The sequence below is a fragment of the Vicia villosa genome, linkage group LG3 (genome assembly GCF_029867415.1).
Source record: "Vicia villosa cultivar HV-30 ecotype Madison, WI linkage group LG3, Vvil1.0, whole genome shotgun sequence".
NCBI lineage: Eukaryota > Viridiplantae > Streptophyta > Magnoliopsida > Fabales > Fabaceae > Vicia > Vicia villosa.
In genome coordinates this window covers 46,866,430-46,877,272 of record NC_081182.1, presented here as the reverse complement: position 1 = coordinate 46,877,272, position 10,843 = coordinate 46,866,430, and the positions used below count along the sequence as shown (strand labels likewise).

At 35.4% G+C, this 10,843-nt stretch overlaps 1 protein-coding gene across 1 annotated transcript; it reads left to right on the top strand.

Moving 5' to 3' along the window:
- The first annotated feature begins 1,006 nt into the window (after positions 1-1,006).
- Positions 1,007-4,188, top strand: LOC131655624 (protein ABIL2-like). The gene is made up of 10 exons (XM_058925462.1): positions 1,007-1,380; positions 1,988-2,124; positions 2,248-2,330; positions 2,423-2,573; positions 2,826-2,925; positions 3,007-3,099; positions 3,195-3,240; positions 3,332-3,417; positions 3,514-3,662; positions 3,755-4,188. The coding sequence occupies exons 2-10, from the start codon at positions 2,014-2,016 to the stop codon at positions 3,923-3,925; spliced, it is 990 nt and encodes a 329-aa protein (XP_058781445.1). The 5' UTR covers positions 1,007-1,380; positions 1,988-2,013; the 3' UTR covers positions 3,926-4,188.
- The last annotated feature ends 6,655 nt before the right edge of the window (positions 4,189-10,843 follow it).

Below are 10,843 nucleotides of genomic sequence, written 5' to 3'. Positions count from 1 at the left end.
CTAAACTCTTGATTCCATTTGTTAGCTCAACTCTCATGTTTTTTACAATACAAACAATTAAATAAAGGGTTAATAGTAATTTACCATCCTGTAATATGAGCGTGTTTCGGTTTATCTCCTGTTGTCAAAAGCAAAGTTTTGACAATGGTTTTTTTGAAAAAACTATTGTCAAAAGGTAGGGAGGAGGAAAAACAAAATTCGCTAACATTTCAGAGGTGAATTACTATTATCCTTTAAATAAATAATCAATGATGATCAATGATATGAATGATGTAACTTATGAAGATGGAATTAATTTCAAAGTAATTTACAACAATTTTTATAATAATTTATTGATTAAACAACCAATTTAACTAACTAATTAATAATTAGTTAATTAAGCCACTAACAAATCAATAACAACCCAGAAGTATCATGTTTAAGGGGACTTGGATCCTCTCCTTCCATATTTTCTCTCCAATTCTCTCCTTCACTAATTCTTCTCTATCTCTCTCTTATATTTTATTTCTATTCTTTAATTTATGATTTTTTTTTCATTTTCTTTTTCATCTTACACATGTTTTGTGTGAAGGAGAAGGAAGGAGTAATGGAGAGGATCCAAAGTGTGATTAAGGATATTAACAATTAAAAACAAAAGATAGCTCATAAAATTATATATTTTTACCAATCTTGATAATGAAAAACTCAATACAACTTCAATATTCATATTGGGTCTAGGGAAATTATCATTATTAAAATAACTATCAGGACATTAAATTAATTTGAATCTCACATTTAAGTTGAGAGGTGCTAGCTAGCATTTGAAAAACTATAGTAATTCAAATTAAGAATGTACTATAGATAGATTCTCCTGCATACCCTGAAACTTGTCATATTAGTTGTATTAATCTGATAGAAAAAAGAAAAAATATATATACAAATTTGCATGTGAAACGACTTTAATTATATTATATATTTGCAATCATTCCCGTCACCACTAGACAAACACAACAAGCCAGAAACAGAAACCCCGTAAAAGTAACTCCGTAAAACCTTGTGTTTGTGTCTTCCACCACTTACACCTTTTTGAAAAATCAAACACCATTAATTAATTCAAATTTATTATTATTATTATTATTCTCCTAATTCCTCATCCAATATTCATTCATTCGACGTGCTCTCCTCTTTCTACTCTCCAACTCTACATGTTTGAATTTTCGATTTTTTTTTTCAACTTGTCCCTTTCCTTTGTTTTGGTCAAAAACCGAACACCTAACCGTTTTAGTGGCTTAGTGCGTGTTTCTTTGACAAAGTGGGCTTGTTTCTTCAAAACCCTTTACCCTGTTTGTTTCATTAACTGCTTCAAGTGAAAAACTTGCTTGCTCTTAGGGGAAACAAGAGGTAATTGATGAAAATTTCAACAAACTTGGCTTAACCCAGTTTATGTTTTCATGTTTATTTGTCCTTGTTGTTTTAAATTTTGTAGCTTTTGATGTTTTTAAGGATTGGGTCGGGTTTGCTTTTGAGGGAAAATGAGTAAATTGTGAGTGTTGGTGAAGATTCAGAAAAAATAATGATGGAATTCTGCTGTTTAGTTTAGCTTTTTGTCTGTTGTAGTTCAGAATTGTCTTTGAGGTGTTGTTTGTATGATGTTAGTTTTAATATGCATTTGATTTTTTTCTTAAAGGACTAGTTTTATTGTTGTTACAGCTATTCTTTTTGTAAGATAATCAGCTTTTGGTGTTTTATTAATTTGTTAGAAATGAGGTTGTCCCCTTCTTTATTCAGCTTCTTAGATTCAATTGTTGTTGATTGTATATTTTATTTAGGGCTTTTTGTTTACACAACCTTGGTCTAAAGGGCAGTATAGATTCTGGTTTTGATCTGGTTCTCTTTGTCTAAAGGACATCGTTTTCTTTTCTTTTTGAACTCTTCACTCTCTCAATTTTCAACTTGAATATGATTTTCCTATGAATTTTGTTTACTTGTATTTGCTTTTGTGGATAAGGTGGTTCTTCTTCGCTACTTTCATTCATGGGGAAGGTCACAACAACTTCTTCAACGCTGCCGCCTTTGTCTCAAGAAACTTCCAATTTTGATGAGGTTTATATGCAGCAAAGCTTGCTCTTTGATGATAGTCTCAGGGTATGTATGTTTTGCTACTATTTGATCTATAATTCTTTTGTCTAATGCTTTTGCTGCTTTGATTTGGAGTAGAATAGAGTTAGGATTTTGCGAATTATTTTAACTTTTCATCGTTTCTTCTAGGATTTGAAAAATCTGAGAACGCAGTTATATTCGGCAGCTGAATATTTTGAACTTTCGTATACCAATGATGATCAAAAACAGATGTGAGTTGCTTTTCTAAAGCCAGTATATATTTATGCTTAATTGTTAATGCTTGCATTTTCTCTATTCCCTTGCTTTTTGATTGTGTTTTCAGAGTTGTAGAAACACTGAAGGATTATGCTATCAAAGCTCTTGTAAATACAGTGGACCATTTAGGCTCTGTGACCTATAAAGTTAATGACTTGTTGGATGAGAAGGTTGTTGAAGTTTCTGGAGCAGAGCTACGTGTATCTTGTATTGAACAGGTATTATCAATCACCTCCAAATAAAGAAAGTTTAGTTAATCTACGCCGAAAGGCTTGTTTCGACAATACTTATGGCTGTTCAACACTTAGGAAGATACCTGGCTCTGTTCAATTCAAAGCATAATTTTGAAATGCAGTTGGGTTTAGAGATAGTCCCTTTGTGATTTTGTTGAAGTTCAAACTAATTATTACCGTAGGGAAGATCAATTTTACGAATCTCTAACATTGTTTTTCCTTAATGTGGCATATTAGAGAATAAAGACATACCAAGGGTGTATGGATCACAAGGGGATTACCCAACAGTCGTTGGTGATCAGTACTCCAAAATATCACAAGCGTTATGTCTTGCCAGGCACGTATAACGTTTTCCTCAACTCTATTACTATTAGAATAGTTTCTATATCGTTAAATGATCACACTCGCGTAATTTCAGTTGGGGAGACCATGATTGGTGCCAACCTCACGAAGTCAAAATATGTTGGATGCAGCCTTGAGGACGAAGAAGAGTGGCCTCACCTTAGAAATGGTATCTATTTTTACTGTCCAACATTTTAATTTCACTTATCTAAGAGACTACTAAAGAAAGTCTTATGTTGCGTTTATTCTGTTTGTATTCCAAAGTTGTTCGAGCTACAATTAGAGAAACGCCAACATCTACAACGACAAGGTAACTACAAATGCTTCATGTAATTATGGAATTAAGTTGATCAAAGAGTCAATGAGGTTTTGGATTTTACGATTATTTTGATTTGATGCAGTAAAGGGCGTTCACCGTCACCTTCTGTACAACCTCAAAGACCTGGACCCTTTTCGTTCACTTCGACAATGCCCCAAAAAGATTTAGGTTGTACACACTTACTATGACATGATACCTCAAAAAATCGTTGATATTATTACTTATTAGTATTTGAATTTTCAATCTTTTTTACATGTATTGAAGAGAAACGGTCTGTTTCACCATACCGTTTCCCGCTTCTACGTAGCGGATCTCGGTCAAGTAAACCTTCAACACCGAAGATGAGCAGATCAACTACTCCAAACCCAAGCAGACCAATCACACCAAATCCTTCTAATGCAGCAAAACAAAGGGTGAGTGACATAAATTAATATATGCTATTCAATGCATTGGCAATGAATTTTCTGTAGTTTATTTAACCGGTCTTTATTCATGTTCCTACCAGTACCCTTCTGAGCCACGCAAATCGGCTTCAATGCGATTATCTGCTGAAAGGGACAACGGAAAAGAGGTAGAACAATATCCGAGTAAAAGTAAAGGTCTCTTGAAGGCCTTATTAAGCAGACGCAAGTCTAAGAAGGATGACACACTTTATACATACTTGGACGAGTATTGATACCATAGAATCTATAGAAAGAACAGAAAATGTGGCGTAAAGTCTTGAAAACAAGTCAATTTTTGCTTTCTAGTTTTACCCATTTTGTTCTATAGGCTGCACTTCTTCAGCATTTCATCTGAAGTGTATACTGTACTTTTTATTTTCCAGTACTTTACTATTGCAAGATCCCAAAATTATCTTGTGTAACAGTTCAGAATTATTTTAAACATGGATCATGTAGTTATATAATCAAAGTAAATTTCACTTCATTTCTCTTCCTTTTGTGGTATATCTGGAAGCAAGGATGAAATTCATGATGCTTTTGGTAATTATATTATCAGTGTAAAATATTTACTGGTTTTGTCAATGATGAATCTCTATTAGAAAACCCGACTGACCATCTTTAATGGAATATTCTCTCCCAACCACATTTTTCCCCATCTACAAGATACTACAAATTAAATATAGTTTAACCTGAAAAACTGTCCCCTACAATTATTTCCACCATATTTGTCAGGTGCAAACATAAGTAAGGAGTGAACAACAAAATTAATGGTAACATGGACTTCTGTGTCTTGGTTTTGGAGTTTTGAAGTCACCATTTTCAATTCTCATAACTTCTCCCACCTAAAATGGAAGTGGATAAAGAAAGGGAATTATTCAAGTTACTCACATAGTCAAAATTTTAAAAATTCCTCTTGGTTCTGTATTTTAAATTTCTGAGGCGCGTGAAATACACAAAAAATTTGAAAGATACCAAAGCAAATGTTTAAAAAGTTTGAATTTTAGACTAACGGCGCGTTCCACCACATCATACTCAAAGTCAATCTCCCACAATATTTAAGAATTTGTCTGGATTTTAAAATCTAAAGTCAATCTCCCCTGATATTTAAGAATTTGTCTGGATTTCAAAATCTGGATTCTTCCATAATATTACTAATTATCACAAACTCGATTCAATAATGTTCAAGAGTGTGTCTGAATTTTGAAATCTTGAATATACCTTGTTATCACAAAATCAAAAGCAACTTCAGACAAGAGATGAAGAAAAACACAAATTAATATAAATATTTGTTATCACTTATAGAAAGTACTTAACATTACATAGATCTTTGTTAACATAAATCTAACATGATATTTCAGGATCAAGAGATGGTTGAGGACGTTTCAACATATTTAAAATATTGTTGGTCGATCTCGCCACTGTCGCATCTAACCTTGATTGGACCTTTGTTGCGTAACAGTGAAATGTATTCCACATAACTCTTAAATCTACATCCGTCTTTAGCTCAAACTTGTTGAACACTGTCTTTCCTTCGTTATCAATCGAGGATGAATGATTCGATTATCTGGGTATAACAAACGATTCTCTACTTTGGATTTCAGATATACAAGAGAGGGTGTCCATTGTGACCCAAAATTTAAAAAGAGACCTCACATTGTTGAAATAAACAAATGCAATATGTCAATATTTATCATTCTACTATGTTTTTATTAACAACATATGAGACATATTTATACAAGTTTCTTATCTTCAGAATTCAGATGACATAAAATCGGATGATCAGCTAACTTGCGACACAAAGCTTGGTTATGTGTACCACAAATCATATTAAATGTCCATGTATTATTCGCTTTGAGGTACCCGCACAACTTAAAATGACACCCACATTTTCTCATTCTGGTGTCATTGTGTTGCAACTTTCAAATAGACTATTTATACTTATCACTTCTTTCGTTATCTCATCGTCACAAATTTTTGTCTTCTATTATAATCAGAATCCGACCTCCGTACTGAATCTTAATTTGGCAGCCTCTGTGCAGACCCATTAAAGCATATTATGTTCACGTATAGCAGACTTCTGTTTATTTGTAAATTGTTTTCCAACATCTACATGAACATCACTCGGTTTAACATCCATAAATATTGTAGCCTCGAGACAGCTTCAAGATGCACCGTAACTACAACCAATCATAATGAAAGACATTTCAAATTCAACATCAAAACAGTTTGAATTTCAATTTTCGAACAAAATGTAATAGAATCCGGATTTGGAAATCAGGACACGACATACAGTTGAAAAAACCAAATGATCTCAACCAATTGTTACGTTAACAAAATTGTTCTTAAGTCATCTCTGATATTATGACTTCCGAAAAAGAGAGAGATCATATTTGTGTTCGTTTTAACGGAAAGAATTATCTTGTTTGGGAATTTCAGTTTCGGATGTATGTCAAAGGGAAAGGATTATGGAGTCACTTGGACGATGTCTCTTTGGCACCGTTAGAGACAACTGACTTAGATGCATGGGAAATAGAAGATGCTCAGATTATCACTTGGATTCTCGGTACTATTGATCCTCACATGATTAATAATTTGCGATCTTTTTCAACTGCTCAAGAAATGTGGAACTACTTGAAGCGTATCTATAACCTAGACAATGCGGCCAAACGTTTTCAGTTGGAGCTAGACATTGCCAATTACAAACAAGGCAATCTGTCTGTTCAAGAATATTATTCTGGTTTTTTGAATTTGTGGACAGAACACTCTGCGATTATACATGCTGAGGTACCCAAGAGTTCTCTCGCGGATGTCCAAGAGGTCTATAATACTAGTAGGCGAGATCAATTTCTCATGAAGCTTCGTGCAGAATTTGAGGTTGTCAGAGGTGCCTTGCTGAATAGGAATCCTGTTCCTTCTTTAGATACATGTGTCGGTGAACTTCTCAGAGAGGAACAACGTCTTGCTACTCAAAGATCCATGTCTCATGATGTTGTCATTTCTGAGTCTTCTATGTTTGCATATGCTCCTCAGGGTAGAGGTAAAGGTCGTGATATTCGACATGTCCAATGTTTCTCTTGCAAACAATTTGGACATTTTGCTCAGAGTTGCAGTAAGAAGTTTTGTAATTATTGCAAGCAGCGGGGCCATATTATCTCTGATTGTCCCACTCGTCCTCCACGATCAGCACAACGGTCGGTGCAAGCATTTCCTGCTAGTACAAGCTCTGCAGTTGGTCCTTCCATCACCAATCCATCTAATGGTGGTGCTCTCCAATCTGAAACAATCCAACAGATGGTACTTTCCGCTCTTTCAACTTTGGGAATTCAGGGTAAGTCTTCGAATGTTTCCTGCCCGTGGTTTCTTGATTCTGGTGCATCCAATCACATGACAGCCTCTTCTGAATACTTGCACAATTTACATTCTTACCATGGTAATCAGAAAATTCAAATTGCGGATGGTAATGCTCTCTCTATCACTAATGTTGGTGACCTCGACTCTGATTTTCAGGATGTGTTTGTATCACCTGGACTTGCTTCCAATTTATTATCGGTTGGTCAATTGGCTGATAATAATTGTAATGTAAATTTTTCTCGTGATGGTTGCCTTGTGCAGGAACAGGTTTCGGGGAAGGTGGTTGTGAAGGGGCCTAAAGTGGGAAGACTGTTTCCACTTCAGTTTATTTCTAGTCATTTATCTCTTGCTTGTAATAATGTCTTGAATTCTTATGAGGACTGGCATAGAAAATTGGGTCATCCTAACTCTGCTGTTTTATCTCTTGTTTTGAAATGATTCATAGTGATGTATGGGGTATGTCTCCTGTAGTTTCTCATGCTCGCTATAAATATTTTGTCACATTTATTGATGATTATAGTCGTTTTACTTGGATATATTTTCTTCGGTCTAAATCTGAAGTGTTTTCTATGTTTAAGAAATTTCTGACATATGTTGAAACTCAATTTCATGAAAGTGTTAAAAATTTTCGCTCTGATTCTGGTGGTGAGTACATGTCTCGTGAGTTTCAAGAATTTCTTCAACAAAAAGGCATTTTGTCTCAACGATCTTGTCCCAATACCCCCCAACAAAATGGGATGGCAGAACGCAAGAATCGTCATTTGCTTGATGTGACACACACTTTACTTCTTCAAGCTTCTGTACCACCCCGATTTTGGGTGGAGGCTCTTTCCACAGCTGTCTTCTTGATCAATCGTCTTCCTTCTACGGTTATTGATCTCGATTCTCCTTTTTTTCGTCTTTTTAAAATTAAGCCTAATTATAATGATTTACATACCTTTGGATGTGTTTGTTTTGTTCACTTACCTCCATTTGAAAGGCATAAGCTTGGAGCGCAGTCTGTTCAATGTGCATTTATGGGGTATAATCACTCTCATAAGGAATTTGTGTGTTATGATGTCACTAACCATCGTTTTCGTATTTCTAGGAATGTGACATTTTTTGATAATCAGTTTATGTTTCCATGTGTTTCTCCTGTCATGAATGATATTGTTACTCTTCCTAAGTTTTCTATTATGCCTCAATCTATAGAACGCTATAAACCAGGTCATGTATATGTCAGAAAACACAAACAGCAGGTTCCCACACCCCTTCCCGACGCTGAACCGCCACCTGGTCCTGTAATGGTTGAACCACGACGTTCTGGTCGAATATCTCGAGCACCAGATAGATATTCACCAGACAGGTATGATTCCTCACATACTTCTCTGACTGCCACACTCTCTAGCATATCTATTCCTACTTGCTATTCACAGGCTGTTAAAGATGTACGTTGGATAAAAGCAATGAATGAGGAACTTCAAGCTCTTCAAGAGAATTTCACATGGGATATTGTCTCTTGTCCTCCTGGTGTTAAACCCATTGGCTGCAAATGGGTGTATTCGGTGAAATTGAATTCTGATGGGTCCCTCAACCGTTTCAAGGCTCGCTTGGTTGCCTTAGGAAACAAGCAGGAATATGGAATTGATTATGATGAGACATTTGCACCGGTTGCCAAAATGACATCTGTTCGTACGGTACTCTCTATAGCTGCTTCTAACGGGTGGACTCCTCATCAATTAGATGTGAAAAATACTTTTCTTCATGGTGACCTGGCGGAAGATATTTATATGACTCCTCCTCAAGGTTTATTTCCGTCATCTAAGGGTGTGTGCAAGCTCAAACGCTCCTTATACGGTTTGAAACAAGCGCCTAGAGCATGGTATGAAAAATTTCGCTTCACTCTACTTGGGTTTTCCTTTACTCAGAGTCAGTACGATTCTTCTCTATTTTTTCATAGAACATCTACTGGAATTGTCCTACTTCTTCTGTATGTTGATGATATGATTATTACTGGTTCTGATCATGCTTCCATTCAAAGCCTTAAACAACAGTTACAAGCAGCGTTTCATATGAAAGATCTTGGTAATTTGCATTATTTTCTTGGTCTTGAGGTTCATTCTACATCCAAGGGCATATTCCTCCATCAACACAAGTATGCCACAGATTTAATTTCTATGGCTGGTCTGCAATCAGCTAATCCAGTAGATACTCCTCTTGAGGTTAATGTTAAATATCATCGTGATGATGGTGATCTGTTGCATGATCCCTTATTGTATCGTCAACTCGTGGGTAGCCTTAATTACTTGACTATTACTCACCCTGACATATCATTTGCTGTTCAACAAGTAAGTCAATTCATGCACTCTCCTCGCCACCTACACTTGGCAGCAGTTCGACGTATAATTCGTTACTTGAAGGGAAGCTCTCATCGTGGTTTATTCTTTCCTACTGGAGTTCCTCCTAAATTGAGTGCTTATAGTGATGCCGATTGGGCAGGGTGCCCTGATACTCGACGATCTGTCACTGGTTGGTGCATGTTTCTTGGCTCTTCATTGATCTCATGGAAAAGTAAGAAACAAGCGAGAGTCTCTAAATCTTCTACTGAATCTGAGTATCGTGCCATGTCTGCGGCTTGTTCTGAAATAATTTGGCTCCGTGGTCTTTTGGCTGAACTTGGATTTCCTCAAATAGAGCCAACTTCACTTTATGCTGACAATACAAGTGCCATCCAAATTGTTGCGAATCCTGTTTTTCATGAACGCACCAAACATATTGAAGTTGATTGTCACTCAATCCGTGACGCTTATGATGACAGAATAATATCACTTCCTCATGTCAGTACTCAGTTGCAGATTGCAGATATTCTTACCAAGGTTGTTCCGCGTCCACGTCATCAGTTTCTTGTTAGCAAATTGATGCTCATTGACAAGCAGCATCAATTTGAGGGGGGTGTGAATAGGAATTAGTTTAAATGTATTTATTTAGTGTAATTACCGATATAGCCCTGTAACCTTTATATATACGAGAAATAATAATGAGAAAAGTATGAAGCCAAGAATTATTGACATGAGCATCACCTGAAATTCCATATTTTTTATTCCTTTTGATGCCAAAATATAAAAGAATGTTGCTTTGAAGTAAAATCTTGAATCAGAATGGAAGATTTTTTTGTAGGTTTTTACAAAATATGGTGTTATGATCATGAAAAATAGTATACATGCAAGGTGATAGCCAAATTCGTTTTTGCACTTGAATTTTTAGAGATTGTAATCCAGACTAGGTCCAAAGATTAAATTCCGAGCATATTTATTCCGAGCATATTTTTGGCAAAAAATATGACATCTCTTTAATTTAGTGATTTGGTGCATAGTTGACGCATGCGATTTTGAAATTCAGACAATACGAAGAATATTTTGCAATTTTTATAGGATGTGTAGTGAACAACACCCTAATGAAAAGGGGGTGGGCCATTTCGTGCATTCACGGAACTGAATAAAAACTGCCTGCGATGTTAATGGTTTAATGTTGAAAAGTTTCATATCATATAGTACATAATATAGTGGAATGGAAATAATTCAAAGTCTCTAAATTTGTAATTTTTATTTTTTCTTTCTAATTTTTTAGTCAAGTAGTCTAGAGGCAGAGAATTTCACTTTTAAAAGTGAATAAGTGAAATGACAAAGGTGAATAAATGAGATGTCGCAGGTTCAAAATCGTACCCTATATCTGATGTTCTTGCACAGTTACCAACTAAATTGGCTTAACAAAACATTTTATTTTTTCTTTCTGCACAAACTTGTTCTAACCAATTTCCCAAA